The sequence below is a fragment of the Camellia sinensis genome, chromosome 5 (genome assembly GCF_055761805.1).
Source record: "Camellia sinensis isolate YWXY chromosome 5, ASM5576180v1, whole genome shotgun sequence".
Taxonomy (NCBI): domain Eukaryota; kingdom Viridiplantae; phylum Streptophyta; class Magnoliopsida; order Ericales; family Theaceae; genus Camellia; species Camellia sinensis.
In genome coordinates, this window is record NC_138965.1 from 215,680,503 (window position 1) to 215,697,884 (window position 17,382).

The window sequence follows — 17,382 nt, forward strand, 5'->3', positions numbered from 1 at the left end:
CATTATAAATCCTGCAGCAAACAACAATTACATTTCAGCAAACAACTCAAACACCCTAAAACAAAATCAAATACAGTGACAAAATTATCAACCAACTCAAACACATCCAAAAATCAACACTGAAAACTTTAACAGTTAACACCACCAAAAACCAAGAACAGTGAACAAGGCTTACACTTATTAGACATGGTAACTCGATTTGAATCTTACCATTGCATTATGCAAACTTTTCATGTCCTATTCCATACTCGCTCATAAATTTATCACTGTTGAAAAAGTTAATCCAATATCACCCCCAAAATACACAGTGATAAAATTATCGCTATATAAAATACAAACCAACACTTGAGTTCAATCAACACAAATTCGTAACCAAAAAAAATAAAAATGTAAAATTCAATCAACATATACATATCTCAAAACTTTCAATATCATGATCAAAACACAAATTCAATCGCAACAGAAACAACAGAGTAACAACAATATTACCACAAAATCAAAATCATCAACTCAAACTAAAAAGTACCAAAACATTGAAATTGAAATCAAAATCAAACATGTCAGTTGACCTAACTCCACAACTTCGCAAATCAGAAAATGTAACTATACACCAAACACGAAATCGCAAATAGGAAGAATCACCAAGTACGCAATCGCAAATCACAAATCACGAAGATACACCAAGCGCGAAATCAGAAATCACGAAGCTCCACAATAATACAGTAGCAAATCGTGAAGTTCCACAGAAATCCAAATCACATACACAATATGTTGATGGAAAATCCAAACAGAAACGCGCCAGAACAGGGGAGGGGTAAAACGGTACCAAAAAAAAGGCTCAGGACCTGTTGGTGCACAAGATCAAAACTCAGGACTAAGAGGGAAATAAGTGCAAAACTCAGGACTAAGAGGGAAATAAGTGCAAAATTCAGGACCGGCCAATAAAAAATACAGATTAATTGGGGTAGGTATTGGGCCAGTTAAAAAGAAAAAAATATATTAAACTTAATCCATTGCTGATTATGCGGTTTGATCCGATTTGATATTGATACTTTTCGGCAAGATGTGTTAATTCTAATTGCATCTTAATTTTCTCGTTTCATATCCCAAGTTTTCCTTGATAATTAGGGTTGGTTTGGGATGTCCTAAAAAAGTACACTTTTTGACTTATTGGTGGGTTTGGGTTGGGTTTGATGTGATGTGTTAGAGAGGTGATGTGATTTAAATAAGATGATATGACTTAAATAAGATAGTGACTTTTTGACTTTTTGACTTATTTAATACATGCCAAACTAGCCCTTAATAATCTCTCGGATGATAATATATGCACCAAATTATTTATTTATGTGAAATTCAATTTCTTATCCAAAATGCCGATTAAAACATTTTGAGAGACATGTAATCCAGTTTAGTGATCGTTTACCTCATAACAAATATATATATATATATATATATATTTGTTTTTTTAAGATAGGGGAAACGATTACCAAAAAAAAAAAAACTCATAAGCTACTAATGTCCATAAAAATGATGGAACCTCCTTCATTTAAATTCGTGCTGATTCAAACTCAAAAACCAATCGACACAGTACTACAGAATTAGCCTCTCGACACACGTGATATGGACGAATAATGGAATAACAAACAAGCCACTGATGTATGTGTTTTCTTTTATTCTAAATATTATCAAATCATTTGGCTACAAAAGTTAAAAAATATTAATAATAAAAATAAAAATACATACAGTGGTTATTTTGGCGTGTAGCCAGTAGATGGCAAAACATTAGAGAAAGATAGATTAATAAACTTAATCCGTAATGAGATATGACAGCCTTTTAACACCTAACAAATCTAGTTGACCTCTAATGAAATTTAATCATATTCTTTAATTTTCTTGGTGTTGATCTGTATCACATTTTCAACAGCAATAAAAATAAAAAAATATATGTGGACATAAGCATGCAAAAAAGTTTATTTCTATTTAATTTATATAATGGCATCTATGTCTTTAATATTGACATGCCTTGTTTGTCTATGACTTTTTAGCCACTTTTTGCTATTCAAACAAAAAATAAATAAAAAATTAACCATTTGACTACAATTTATTTAGCGAACAATTGCAAGGAAAAAAAAAACAATTTTAACAAGTTTTTTTTTTATTTGACAATTGCTAAAAATATATTATTATTATTATTATTATTATTATTATTATTATTATTATTATTATTGTCTCTAGTGAAAATTTTAAAATTTTGACTACATTTTATTTAGCTAACAAGAAAAAAAAAAAAACTCTTTTTATTTGACAACTGCTAAAAAATATATATATTTTTTTGTCTATATTCAATTTTAAAAATTTGCATTATTATTTTCATATATATTTTATACTTGAAGGTCCTTCTAGTTTAAAAGAATCTCAAATGTAAAAAAATAAAAAATAATAATTAAACAAATCTAAAAAATATAATCCAATATAATTTTTTTTTTTCACTCGCCCCTAAAAGTTTGGTATCGTAACCGGCCGATAATCCTTGGATCACCAAAGGCCTTCCTATACAATAAAAGTTAATCGGGGTTTGCGGAAGCAAAAGACAAAAACACCAATAGTGCAATGAGTTGTGCAGCTATATGAACAAATAATTACATACAAAAACGTTAATTTACCCACTTACATTACACAACATATAACATAATATCTTATGCAAAACATATGTACGGGTCAAAAGTGTACAACATGACCAAAAGCTTGCTAACGGCCTTCCAGGCCTAGCCCTAGCTTGGAGACACCCAAAACACTTGGTAGGCTTCAAAATGGTGGCTCGGTTCAAGACTCCACCTAGTCTTGACTTCCAGAACGCTCACCTATTCATATACATAAAAACAGTGAGTTAAAACTCAATCTCATATCATAATATAACATAATGGTACATCTCATAGGACATAACACATATCGTCTTCCGACTAGAGTAATCGGTTCCGAATATCAATTAAACACACATCACCACAACGAAGTGACTAACGAGATCTCGTATCACATATATGTCATGCACTCGCACTAATGTGCCTCCCCCATGACTCGGGACTATCCGTAGATGCCATATTAGATTCACAAATAGGATATTCGTTTACATAATTAAGATAGCATTTCAATAAACCATAGCTTATCGATAACAGTTAAAACATAATTTATATCAAATTATCTTTACAGAAATGTTACTCGCAGTAAGCTTCCAAAACCGGTTGCACGGTTTTCAAGTCTTGACCTACAAATACAAACATTCATAGCACAATTCCTCAATACATATTCGAGTCGTGCAATTGGTTCTTAACCTCATTCAATTATCTGTTATTTGATCATTCAATTATTTCCATGCTCATAAGATGTATATGGATACATATGACATATGAAAACCATGTAAATGAAGGCTTGGAAGTTAGAAAATGAAAAGAGAAGTAAATCGGAAAATTTGCCCTGTTTGGCCCATGTGCGGTGGCCTTGGCCGCACGAGCGGTGGAATTGCAGAATGCAACTTTGGCCAAATCAAGGTTGGCCATTCGAGTGGTGGCCCAGGCCGCTCAAGCAGTTTGGGTGAAAAACTAATTCGAAAATCTGCTTTGAAAGGGGACTTCTTCTTTTGCAAAATCAACTTCAAATTCATGAAAATCAAGGCTCAAAACTCATGCAAACAACTTGAATTAAACATCTTCCACTTAAAACATAAATCATAACTTCCAATCAAAACTCAATGTTTCATGTAATTGATCAAACCTTGAATTGAAATGGAAAATCATAATACATGCACATAAACTCAAAATCCATGGAGTTTCCTCCCCAAATATAACAATCATGCAAGAAAACATGTTGTACAAGCATAAAAAATGTCATGGATGTTTACAAATCCTCTCTTTCAACTCAAGCAAGTTCCAAACAACAACTTACACTACTTAACTCTTTAATTCTACTTAGCTTCAAGAAATTAGGGATGGATTCTCATCTTAGATGCTTAATTTGGTGGAGATTTGGCTTCAATCTCCCTTTGATCTTCTTCTTCCTTTTCCTTTCTCTTGATCTCTCTTTCTCTAGAACTCTCTCTCCAAGATATCTTCTTTTGTTGAGCCAAACAAGGGCCCATATCAATATCTATATATAAGTGTCTAAAGGTTGAGCCAAACATGGCTTAGCGAATTAGAAGAAATCAGTTTTCAATTAAACTTTTCAAATGACTCTAAAAATTCCTAGTAGCATATTTATGTGCTCAATTTCATTTTTTGAACCCATTATGGTCATCAATTTCAGTCTTGAAGTTGTAGCCTCAACAAATATTTTTCCAATTCAAATAGATGTTCTCAAATTGATTCATATTAATGCATAATTAATTAAGGATAATTGTGACATGTATTTTGGGGCCGTTATACTCTTCGCGGGGGGGGGGGGGGAGGTAAAAGAAGCTACTGGAAAAACAATTCTCAAACTTAGCCTAATTTTCTAAATATTTTTTTCTTGTATTTGTAGCATTATTTTTCTAAGAATATTGATTATTTTGGGTAGCAACAATTTAAAAAGAACAATATGCTTATTTTAAAATCAAAGGTTGCGTTCTATTTCAATTCAAGTTCCAACCAACATAGTATTCATCCCACAAACACCAACCACTAATGGACACAATAAATATGCCATACAAAAATCTTTGTTAGTGTTGTATTGGGTGACAGAAACTAGTAACGTTAGCAAATCTATTTGGATTAAGCAAGGTAACCATCTTTAAGAATGGTTTAATTTTAACCCTATATGGTTAAGTAATTATTTTGATTTTAAAAGGCTTGATAGAGTTGAATAAGTCATCTAACAATTTGAATTATGTTGAGACTTTTTTTTCTCTTTTTCCAAATCAATGTAACTCGATCAACTACAATAAAGTACATGTCTTGTTTGCTAACCATTAAGAAAATTAAAATAATTTGACATCTAGCGGCGAGAAGAAAAGTGAACATAATTAAAGGTGATTACTAATTTTAGTACATATCTAGTCTCTAGATATTGCACTACATAAATTTGTTAAAATACTAATAAAACCGTCACCTTGCTTATGTTGTTGTACTCTCTTGTCAATATATATATATATAAAAAATAGATGTGAAAAATAATAATATAAGACATTTTTAAGATAAATTTAACTAATAATAATACATAACGTTTGAGAAGATAGTTTTGACTATTTTAATTACAAAAGACAAAATAGGCTATTTTAATCACAACAAACAAAACATCACATCTAACCTATAATTATTACACTATTTTCTCAAAAAAAATCAAAAAAATCAAAAAGCTAAAAAGTCATTTCCAAACCAAATTTTTTAGTTCAAGTTAAAATAGTTTAAAAAATTAAAAAGTCAACTCACTTTCCAAACGACACCTAGAAAATTATTGGTGGAAAAGAAGAATTAGGAGCATTAAAAGGAAGACATTATGATTTTTTATCTTGCTTTTGTAATATTTCCCCAAAATGATTTAAAAAGTTATTTTTTTGTGAACAACAAAAAAAAAGTGGAGAAAAAATTACAAAATATTTTTTACACGTATATTGAAGTTTAGAAAAAAAATTATACTTAAGTTCCACAAATTTAATATAATATTATATTTATTTAGAATTTGAATTCACAAAATATTTTTTTAATTATTTTTATCAATCATTTGTCTGTTTTGTTTGCTTGTTTAATTTACCGTAATTAATGTAATTATGCCAAATATATAACTTTTTTTATTCAATATATTTTAATTCTAAAGAATGGTCATTATAATTTGCTGATAATAATAATACTAATAATAATAATATTATTATTATTATTATTATGATGATGATGATGTATAAAATTTTTAAATATAAATACAATTTAAGCATATTTAGAATTTATAATTAAATTAAAGTACATTTTTAATTTAAATTTTATGTACATTTCTCTCATGCAACCATCTACTTGATCTGTAAAAATTAAAAAATCTGAATCAATTCATATCCATTTATCAATCTATACCGCCCATTCAATTTATATATGCTAGTTAAGCGGATGAATGCAAAATAAGGGGCTGTTTAGGCACCGTTTGGGAAGGTGGGTTGGAGGTTTTTTTGACTATTTTAGCCACAAAAAATAAAATAGGCTATTTTAGTCATAACAAACAAAACATCACATCCAACCCATAATCATTACATTCTTCTCTCACAAAAAAACTCAAAAAAGCCAAAAAGCCCTTCCCAAACCAAGCTTTTAAGCTCAGTCTAAAATAGCCAAAAAAGCCAAAAAGCCAAAAAACCAACCCACTTCCCAAACGGAGGTATGTTTTAAATAAGTGTATTTTTTGACTTTTTAAATTAAAAATTTGAGAGAAAGAATATGATTGTTTAGAATAATTTTTTGATTTTTTATAAAAAAATATATATTAAAAAATTGTATAAATTAGTATGTAAGGAAAGATTGAAATATAATAGGTCGTACGGTACGGTGAGGTAAAGGACGGCGTGCAGCGGGTAGCCTAAAATGATGATTCCCTTCTTTTCGCCATTGAATGGACGGTGTTGTTCGGTCTGTGGTGACCCACCACGGGTCTTTTTTTACTAATCGGAATCGTTCAATATGTAGAACTCGTTGATTACTATATACTTGTGAAAAATCACATTGATCGGATATCGATAGCTATCTGATCGGATAATTTTTTTTTCAACTATTTACTATAGCACCATCCATTTTGTTTATACAAAACTGATTTGATCATGTAGTTAGAGATGTCTAATCAATGTCATTTTTTGTGAACTTAAAGTAATCGACGATTTTTACACATTCAACAGTTCAGATTATCAAAATGAGACCCGTGATGATCTCCCATGACCCGAATAACACCGTCTTTATGCTTGTCTCTGCCTGTGTAATTTATTTTCAACAAAGTCAGCAAAAGCAACCTCACGGCAGAGTGAGTTGTACTTTTTTTTTTTTTTTTTTGGTATAAAAATAATTTTTTTATAATTTTATTTTTGATGAATAGTGATAATTTTTTAATTTTTTTAATAATTTTAATTTTTTTATCTTTTTTGAAATATCCCAAACTAAGGGGTTGTTTGGAATGATACATTTTTTATCTTTTTATGAAAGATATTCAGAAAAATAGAAAAGTGATGTGATTAAAAAAAATAAAAAAATAAAAAGATGAATTATATAAGGATGCCAAACATGACCTAAGCCTAAATTTTTTTAATCTGTGTTACTTTTGACAAATAATGGATGAGGGACCATCCAATCAAATCCGTTCAACTAACACTTCAAATCTCTATATTTCTTTTCTTTTAATGAGCTTTTGCAATACTGAAATAAAAAAAATTAAAAAAAAAAGAATAAGACAACGGATAAATAAAAGCGCAAAGAGAGATAAAGATAATTGTAAGAAAATTAAAAAAGCGAAAAAAAAAGAAAAGGAAATATCGCAGAACAGAGAGAGAGAGGAACGAGAGCTTGCTGAGAAGAAAAAGAAGCAAAAACCCAGAAACCAAACCCCCAAAAGGTCAGTTTGCTGATACTCTGATACTGTTCCTGCTTTCCATTTCACTTTCTCTCTCTACAATCAATCTCATGGGAGAGAGAGAGAGAGGGAGAGAGTAAATGCTCTTCAACGACTTTCACATTTCGATCCACCGACGATCTCTTTGTTTCCAATCTACAGGGAAAAAAACACTCAATTTTAATGCAAGCTAGATCCGACTCTGATTCACCTCTCGACTCGTTAATTCACTGCCCAAGCTTTGTTCAATCTTCAGTTTCAGTGTGATTTTATAGCTCAATCGCTTGCAACGAGCTCTTGAGTTACGTGTTTTGAAACTGTTTCTTTTCTTTTCTTTTTTTACATCAACAACTGTGAATTTGTTGAAATGGCAGTTCTTTGCTTGTAATTTGGTCTCTGGAGAGTGCTCTGCAGTATGGAAGTGTTCAATTAGGGTTTGTTTTGGTGTGACTATCTGAGAAATCTAGGGTTCGTGAAAGTTGTTTGATTGATGTGTAGATATGGTTGTTATGGCTTTGCATTTCAAGCGGCACTGGAATTTCAGTTATTATGATGATTTTTGACTTTGTTGAGTGAGTTTCGAGCCAATTTAAGTGCAAGATAAATTTTTTATGGAAATGGAAGTGAAGTTGATTGCGTTTGAGTTCATTTTGACACTCATAATGATAGCAATTGGGACTTGAGTTTGGTTCTGGTTATCGATTAGGAGGGTTTAGTGAGGTTTTCCATTTGGGTTTTATGAAAGGTTTGGAGTGTTAGTTATTGTGCAGTGAAATAGGGAGGTGGAGATGCCTCCTTCTCCAGCAATGAGGTGTTCCCCTGGGAGGGAGATCAGAGGGGATAATCACAGAAGAGGGCGCAGTCTTGAGGGCGGGATGCTCCTCAGGGAGAAAGATGACGATCTTGCTCTGTTCAATGAGATGGAGACCAGAGAAAGAGACAGTTTCTTGCTTCAATCAAACGAAGATTTTGAAGATACATTCTGTAAGTTTCCATTCTGTTGAAATTGGGTTTTGTGGGTTTCTTCTATTGAGAAGTATGGAATTTAGAGTTTTGTTGTTTCCTCTGGTTTAGGGGCCAGGGTTCAGTGTTAAAAACTCAGTCTTTTAAATTTGAGGTTATAGTTTCGTTCATCAGGTTAGCAACTTTGTGCAAATATTTTAGGTTTGTACCCAATTTACCCATCCAATGGGACAAAGCTGGGTGTATTTTGTTGTGCTTATTTCCTATGGCTGACAATTGTTTGTTTTTATATTTGACTTTGATTTGCTTTAAACAGCCACGAAATTGAGATACTTGTCAGATTACGAGCTTGGAATTTCCATTCCTGCACGAGGCGAGAGTAGTGACCTGCTTAATGCGGATGGGGAGAAGAATGACTATGATTGGTGGGTGATGTTTTTCTTATTTTGATTCTATAAACTTTACATTGTGTGTTGCTGGTTTCTTGACAATTTTGCAAAACTTAAATGGTTCTCAAAATTGCTATAAAAGCAGAATTCAGGAAGGAAATAAAAATTGAACTTCCAACAAGAACTGAGCATAACACATTACAAGCTTTATTGATTTGCTGTATGGGGGTATTCCCCTAAGGTGGCCCTTCTGGGTTATGTGGTTGGCCCTAATTGTATACATATTTGTTACTAAATATATTATTATTATTACCTTGTAACATAAATAAATTTCCAGCGGGAGGAAGAAGTTTATATTCATGCATAACTATGGGCTAGAAAATGAAGTTTCCCACCACAAAACTACTAATAATTGTTTCAGCTACTAGTCAATTTAGAAACTTTATATATATATATATATATATATATTTTATCCGTAATGAATGGTTATTACTCTTTAGAAATATTTACTATTCTTTCATGCTTTTTCTCAATGCCACATAGCCGGTCTCTCTACTTCACCATTATTGGTTTTGTATCTTTTGATCTAATGTCTGGTTGTTAAATTTTAAGGTTATTAACTCCTCCCGACACCCCTCTCTTCCGTTCTTTGGATGATGAGACACCTCCAGTTACACTTCCACAGAGGGGAAGAGCTCGAAGTCAACCCATCACAATCTCAAGGTCATCCACGGTATGTCGTTTATTCAAGTCAATGGGATGAGTATTTATTGTCCATTTACTCATCTGCTGGTGCTTTCTTTTAACACTGTGGCCATGTTTTTCTTTATCGTATTGATACAATAACACATATGATGCCTACCTTATTTTAGATGGAGAAGAGTCACAGAAGTAGTAGAGGTAGTGCAAGTCCAAATCGCTTAAGCCCATCTCCTCGGTCTGGGAATAGCACTTTTCAAACGAGGGGAAGGCCATCTTCGGCACCACATTATAGTCAAACTCCTAGCTTACGCCATGCTACCCCAGTGCGGAGACCATCTCCCCCAACGAGTAAACCATCATCACCTGCTCCAAGGTCTTCAACACCAACTCATCGGAAAATGAGCCCAGGATCTAGTAGTACCGTGTCCTCATATGGGGTAAGGGGTACCTCCCCTCTGAAGACAAGTCGAGGTAACTCAGCATCACCAAAAATAAGGGCATGGCAAACAAATATTCCAGGTTTTTCCTTGGATGCACCTCCTAATCTACGTACTTCATTGGCTGATCGACCTGCATCATATGTGAGGGGTTCCTCACCAGCATCCAGAAATGGCAGGGATTCATCCTCCAGATCTGGAAGGCAGTCGATGTCTCCAACTGCTTCTAGAAGCATCAGTTCATCGCATAGTCATGATCGGGACCGATTTAGCTCCCACAGTAAAGCTTCTGTTGCATCATCTGGTGATGATGATGTTGACTCTCCACAATCTGTTCCTATGAGTAGCTCAGACCGCTCAGCTTCGAGGAGAATTGGTGCATTTCCAAGTAATAAAGCTCCAGCATTTTCCAAGAAGCCAACTAAAACAATGCTATCGAGTTCTGCTCCAAAAAGATCCTTTGACTCAGCACTTCGACAAATGGTACTTGTTATTTGTCTTTTGGACTGTCATTTTTTTTATTTCATGACTGAGTTTATGCGTGTCAGCATCAACAGATTTGCAAAAAACCAGTGAAAACTCAGTATGTATGTTTGAAGTTTCAATGCGAATGTTTTAGATATGATCAATGACCGGAAAGAAAATTTAGGTGACGTTTCGATGTTGAATATAAATTTAATGGCTGCATTAGCATTTTCCGTGGCATTCCTTTTGTAGAATGCATTGAATGGAGTTATTGTGGAAAAGGGCAGCCTTCTTATGGATAAGGTTAAACAATATTGAATTTTGTAGTTTTTAGCTAACCTAGAGGTGTCACATACCCATTTTCTCTGATTGCCCATTTTAGTTGGAAACTTTTATTTAAAGTGCCATAGAAATTGTAATTTGTGCTTCAAATTTAAGGCACATCCAAACACACATCAACATTTATTATCAAATCCTGAGACATATATAAATTTTATCAGTTTCATAATTCTTATTAGCTTTGTTTAGATTATAGGTTTTATCTGAACCTCCAACCATTTCAAATTTGACCTTTCAAAATGATGCTCAAATAACAATAGGTTACCTTGGAATTGCAAGGATCTAGTGCCACGAAATCTCGTTCTTTCCTTGAACTAAGGGATCGGTACCCCTTAGTGTTGCCAAAAAACGTTAAATACCCTAACAAATTATGTTTTGGAATGCACATTCCAAAACATGGTGCATTTTTGTGCCAATACCATATTTTAGAGCATATGACACAACACCTTCCTATTTTCGTTCCCATTCCATATAACGGAACAATCTACCTTCCAGGTAACATAAGCACCACTTCACGGATAGACAATTTCCAATTACTGCTTTGAGCTTCTTCTAATTTTCTTACCACGCGATAAAGTGCTAATGCAACCATTAGTCTATAAATTGTTAAACCTTCCATAAAAGCAAATTAAGCCATATAGTACCTCATATTTTCCCCTCTGTCTCGGGGTCTTGCGATACCTTCTACAACTTGGCCCTCAACATTACCTGGACCAATACATAAAATGATGATGACAGAATGTTCCATCTTGTATATGTATACCCTCCATCATAGGAAGTAGGGGTGCAACTTGGGTTGGCTCAATAGGAGCCTAGCCTGAAATTTTTTAGGGTGTGGGCAACATATTTTTAAATTTGGTGTGGGTTTGGGCAAAAATTTAGAAGCCCAAATTAAATTTAAGCTGGGCTTGAGCAGAAAACTCTGACAGCCCGAGCAATTCTAAAGCCCGAATTATATATATATATATATAAATAAATATATAACAATATTAAATATACATATAAATTATTAATCATTGGATAATGTTAAAATAATCTGAATTGTTAAATCATTTTCATAATACATATCATATACACAAAGTAACAAAATACAAAATTTTACCTTTCTTTTTCTCACTCAGAATTGGCAAAGACCACTAAAAGTGGCACTCCAATTCCTCAGTTCTCATCTCTCTCCTCTTCATCTCTCTCACATCATATAAATTATTTATTTTGATGTTATTAATGATTTTATCCAAAAAAATGGTAAATGTTTATTTAACTGTAACAAATTAATCAACCTAGATTGGGAGGGGAAAAAAAAATAAAAAATAAATTTGCAGACAATTCGTGTTTAACCCAAGTTCAATTTATTATGCTCGGGTTGAGCTTGGGTAGACAACTTTGGGTTGCAAGTCGGACTTGGGCAACTCTTTCACAACTCAAGCTGGGCTTGGGTAACCTCTCAACTTGACCAAACCCGTCCGAGTTGCACCCCTGATGAAAAGGCGTGGGTGGTTCATTGGATTATGACAATCCCTACTAGCCACATTAGAATCTCTCCCATTAGCTAGTACCCCATACTTACTCTTAGCCTCCGTTTGGGAAGTGGGTTGGCTTTTTAGCTTTTTTGGCTATTTTAGCCTGAGCTAAAAAGCTTGGTTTGGGAAGGGATTTTTGGCTTTTTGGCTTTTTTGATTTTTTTTGTGAGAGAAGAGTGTAATGATTATGGGTTGGATGTGATGTTTTGTTTTTTGTGGCTAAAATAGCCTATTTTGTCTTTTGTGGCTAAAATAGCCAAAAAAGCCCCAAACTCTTCTTGCCAAACGAACCCTTAGTTACTTTGGAATGCCATAACAAATTACTCTCAATGGGAAATATCCATAACCACTTACCGAGAAGAGCAATATTTCTAGATACATTGTAACAATAGCTAAACCCCTTTTTCCTTAGGAAGAGAAACAATCTCCCACCTCACTAATATTCCTTCTTCCCCTCTTCCTTTCCTTTCCAAAGGAAATGCCTCATTAATTTCTCAATCATATTCGCAACTCGAACCGGAATTTTGAAGAGAGACAAATAATGAACGGGATTACTACATAGGACTGATTGAACCAATGTGTATCTCCCCCCTCTAGATAACATTGCTCTCTTTTCCACCCCTTTAGACGCTTACCTGTCTAGATTGGCAATTAATGAAAATCCAAACGATGTACTATTTTTAGTCTTAATCCATACTGGATTGGGATTTTAATGACTGCTGTTCAAACTAAAGAAAATTGAACTTAGGGGTGTCATAACAGAATCACAGATTGTCAGTATTATCTATTTGTCTGACATGTTGCCTTGCTTTTAGATTTGTTCATTCATGATTTTTTATTATGCCACATCTGAAGGGGAAATTTCCATTGAATCATTTTGTGTAGGATCATCGGAAAAGACCTCAGGATATGTTCAGGCCACTCTTATCTAGTGTGCCCAGTTCCACCTTTTATGTTGGAAAAGCAAGTGCTGCACATCGTGCCATGATATCCAGGAACTCCTCTGTCACAACTAGCAGTAACGCAAGTTCTGATCAAGGTACAAGTGGTGCACATGATACTGAAGAAAGTGACCATAACCAGGATGATATGGCTAGTGAATGTGGAAAGTCACCATATCCTGATGTTCAGGATGATGTATTTGGTTTTGAGAAGGCAGATGCTGTAACTGAAGATGTCAGTCATGTTTTTCATGATGGGTCACCTGATGTCCAGCGCAATGAATTTAGTGGAGATGCTAAAGATGATTCTCTACTCGGTGACTCCAGAAACTTCGACTACCATAGCACTGCTATGGCAATCACGGAAGCTTCTGAAGGTTTGGAGGTGAAGGGTAATTTTTCAGAAGGTTATAGTATTGAAGATATGGCAGTCTGTTCTAGATGTTGTCGTGGGTATCATGCCATTGAATTAACAGAGGGAGACTTGAAACTTTGTCCTGACTGCAGGAGTTCAGACAAACCTTTGACTGTCACTACTCCAGCTCCAACCATAATAGTTTCTGAGAATTTCCCAAGTCCTTCTATGGAGATTTCAGTTGAACATAAGTCATTTGATGCAATGGATCCGGTGACTGCTGTATCTGAATCTTCAGAAGTGAATAATGCGGCTGAAACAAGGGCTGCTCAACATGAGGAGCATGTTCAGGAAAGCCAGACTTCCTTTGCCGAACTGAGCCTGAATTTATTATCCGAAAATTCTCTTACACAGACACTGTCAGAGGAAGAAATGAGGAGGTTAGAAAACCAGCAAGTGATGGACCAACCGACTGTAGGCTATAACCCATCTGATGGTGACAATGGGGCTCAGCAAATGCAGCACTTAAGTGACTATCCAAATTTAAAGCTTCATGTTTCAGAAGGCACAGGCATTTCCATACTGCTGAAGAGGTCAAGCAGCAGTAAGGGGCCTGTTGTCCAAGGCAGGACTTTTACTGCCACTAGCATTCCATATGATGATCTATCCTATGTGAGAGACAGTGCAACTAGTATGAGAAGCTCCCTTGGACTGGGCAGCGTCTCTGCATCATCCTCTGTGGATTTAGGCTCAGCTAGGCAAACAGAGACTCGTGTTCGTCGGCAGTTAAGTGGCAAGAAATCTGACATTGAAACGTACAGGTATGACATAAACACAAAGCACCAACGCACAGGGTCATCTTTGTCTGGAACTCCAAGTCATGCTTTCCAAGGTTTGGGTCTTGCAACGAGCATGAATGAAGAAAATATGGAGGTTGCTGTTGCCCGTGTCGAAAATGAGGCTGTAGGTGTAACAAATGGCACTACTAAAGAACAGTTGCTGGTTTCAGAAAGTGCAGGAGTAGATGATACATGCACTGAAGTTGAATGCAGCAATCACCGTGGAACAATGATTGCTTCTACCTCAGAATTGTCAACACAAACCCTAAACAACCATTTAGGAGACAGTTCAGTTGCTTTGTTTTCAAGTGTTGAAGATTCTATTTCATATGGGAATGGTGAAGGCTTCCAAAATGGCGCGAGGAGCATCTCGGATCAAGGAGCATCGGCTGCGACTCCAGAACCTTCTACAGTAGAGGAAGATACCATGCCAAATTCTATTGTTGATAGGGTGGATGTTGCAGATGTTCTCACTCAGAGCTCATTGGATACAATATCGGAAATAGAAATTGAAAATGACGAACTGGGTTCGCCTGGTTCTCAGTCTGATGTCGTTTCCACAAATTCAAAGAGCTCCATGGATGAGTTACTGGAGCCTTTTGTTGCTACCACATCTGATAAGGATATAACAACTTCAGTTGCAGAGCTTGACACCTTGGATCATCCACATGGCATCCTTGGTATGTATATCTTGCACTATAACTTGTATTGACGTTTTTGCTGTTTGTCTTTTATGTTTTTCTCCTTTCTCGTAGTCATATCAAATTTATTAGTTTCATCAGACATTTTTTATGTTTAAAATTGCCGGAATATATTTCAAGGAATGTGCTGTGTCATTTAATACATAAAATCTATCTGAACTATCTACACTACGAGAACTATTTGAAGATCGTCCGACTCCTAGCCCACCATTATGAAATAAATCATAAGATTCGCATGACTCCCCCTCTTGATATATTTCATATATATATTTTTGTCCTATAATTATTACTAGCAATATCTGAGTAGGATGAAATAATGAGACAAGTATATTTACTACAGAATTTTTTACCAATGACTACATTTTCATACGTGGTTCTTCAAGTATTTGGTAGCCTATTTTGCAGTGAGCATTTATAATCTTTTAGCTTTCTATGGACAAATTTATTCTCGTTTTAATGTAGTTGTAATGAATGATGTAGATATATGTATATATTTGCATAACCATTTGATGAGACTTAAAGCTTGGTTTGGTTATTTGTGTACCCGAGGTTTCATGTTTTTATTTATTATGCTACCTTGATTAGGTTCCCGAAAAAAGAAAGTAGACCAGGTACTGGGTGCTGTGGTGAGCTGAGTTATTTTCGATGTCACAGTGGTTATTCTGAGTTATATATATGAATATATATATATATATATATATATATTCTATTATATAAAGCGTACACCCATATGGTGTGAACGTTGTCACACTTCTTTTTCTCTCAAGAATGCCCTTCACATTCAATCAAACAGTCCAAAACTGCTAAATGTTTTCCTTAATCATTCAAACCACCCTCAATCATCAAACAATCCACTAGTATATATATTCATAGCTTTAAACTTTGATTTGATGTTTGTTCATTTGACATCAAACTTAGAAATGACACCGATCCATCTCTCTCTCTCTCTCTCTCTCTCTCTCTCTCTCTACATGGGGTAGAAACAGCTGGGAAAAGTGCTTTGTCATTTTCCATTTCCATGAGCAGATCTGTACTTCCAAGTTTTCTTGTCGTAAACATCTTAATATGAAAAACTTGGCTTTGAGATTGTATGAATATGTATTGGCTCAGAGAAAAACAAACTGATTGAATGAATATATTTCATTTGACTTTTGAGAAAAAATTTCTTTGCTGTGACAGATGAATCAACTATAACAGCCAAGGGCCATGGTGGCACCAACACAAGAAACCTGACATTGGAAGAACCAAGTGATACAATACTCATCTGCAGCTCTATCATTCATGATCTGGCCAACGAGGCTGCAACCATAGCAATGGAAAAGGAAAACTCCCTCCCATTGGAGGGCTCACACCCAATGGTCACCATATTAGGAAATTCCAATTCCGATATAAAGGCTCCACGTGGCAGAACTGCCGGCAAACGCACTTCAAAGTCCCGAAAAGCAAAGCAGAGGCGTGTGGAAACCGACGCAAAACCTGCCCCTTTTGTTGACAATGATGAGAAGGTAGATGTATCTACTATGTGCATTGTTGGGGCTCCCAATAAGAGTGATAGTATGAAGCCTGAAAAGCTTGAGTCCAAGTGCAATTGCACGGTAATGTGAAAATCTCCATGTCTGCCATCGCTCGGTGCTTGTTTTATTTATTTTTTAAAATATTTGGGGAATGTTTGGGTGATTGCCAATTGGTTTTTGATTGGTTCAAAATTTATTTTGTAAGAAGCATAACTGTCTTATTGGTGACACGATGATCATTGTAAAGTGTTCTAATTTTTATTAGGCTGATAAATAGTGAGAGAGGGCATTGGAGGTTCATTGCCTATTCTTGTTAGTGTTTTGTGTTCAATTTCTAGTCCTCCATTAGAGAGAAGTGTGAATTCTTTTTATTCTGGTGTTAGAGAGATGGTGTGAATTCAAACCCAATTCATTCATATTCATTATTATTGTTGCAATTTTGCATTGTTCATAAAATAAATTCTTTTTAACCAAAAGGGAAAAAAAAAAATCGTTTCAAGACTTGTAGTTAAAAAAAGAAAAGAAAAAATAAAGGCATACCTATAAAGTGGGAACAAAACAAACACCTCTTAAAAACGGCGCATCTCTACCGTCACATATATTTTAAAAGTGAACAAATAATAAATTAAACGTATTCATTATTTTTATATAATTTTATTTTTTGAGGTGAAA

At 34.5% G+C, this 17,382-nt stretch overlaps 1 protein-coding gene across 2 annotated transcripts; it reads left to right on the forward strand.

The window, feature by feature from the left end:
* The first annotated feature begins 7,417 nt into the window (after window positions 1–7,417).
* LOC114311442 (uncharacterized) lies at window positions 7,418–17,026 on the forward strand. 2 transcript variants are annotated; one of them, XM_028257580.2, is made up of 7 exons: window positions 7,426–7,548; window positions 7,708–8,529; window positions 8,825–8,933; window positions 9,510–9,630; window positions 9,770–10,519; window positions 13,246–15,175; window positions 16,376–17,026. In XM_028257580.2, the coding sequence occupies exons 2-7, from the start codon at window positions 8,334–8,336 to the stop codon at window positions 16,798–16,800; spliced, it is 3,531 nt and encodes a 1,176-aa protein (XP_028113381.2). In that variant the 5' UTR covers window positions 7,426–7,548; window positions 7,708–8,333; the 3' UTR covers window positions 16,801–17,026. The 2 variants fall into 2 exon arrangements, with proteins under 2 accessions (XP_028113379.2, XP_028113381.2); XM_028257578.2 differs by having other exon boundaries at window positions 7,418–8,529.
* Window positions 17,027–17,382: the final 356 nt, after the last annotated feature.

Coding starts and splice junctions, on each gene's coding strand:
- LOC114311442 (XM_028257578.2), top strand. CDS start 8,334: ATGCCTCCTTCTCCAGCAATGAGGTGTTCCCCTGGGAGGGAGATCAGA. Junction 8,530..8,824: donor AGATTTTGAAGATACATTCT/GTAAGTTTCCAT, acceptor TGCTTTAAACAG/CCACGAAATTGAGATACTTG. Junction 8,934..9,509: donor GAGAAGAATGACTATGATTG/GTGGGTGATGTT, acceptor TTAAATTTTAAG/GTTATTAACTCCTCCCGACA.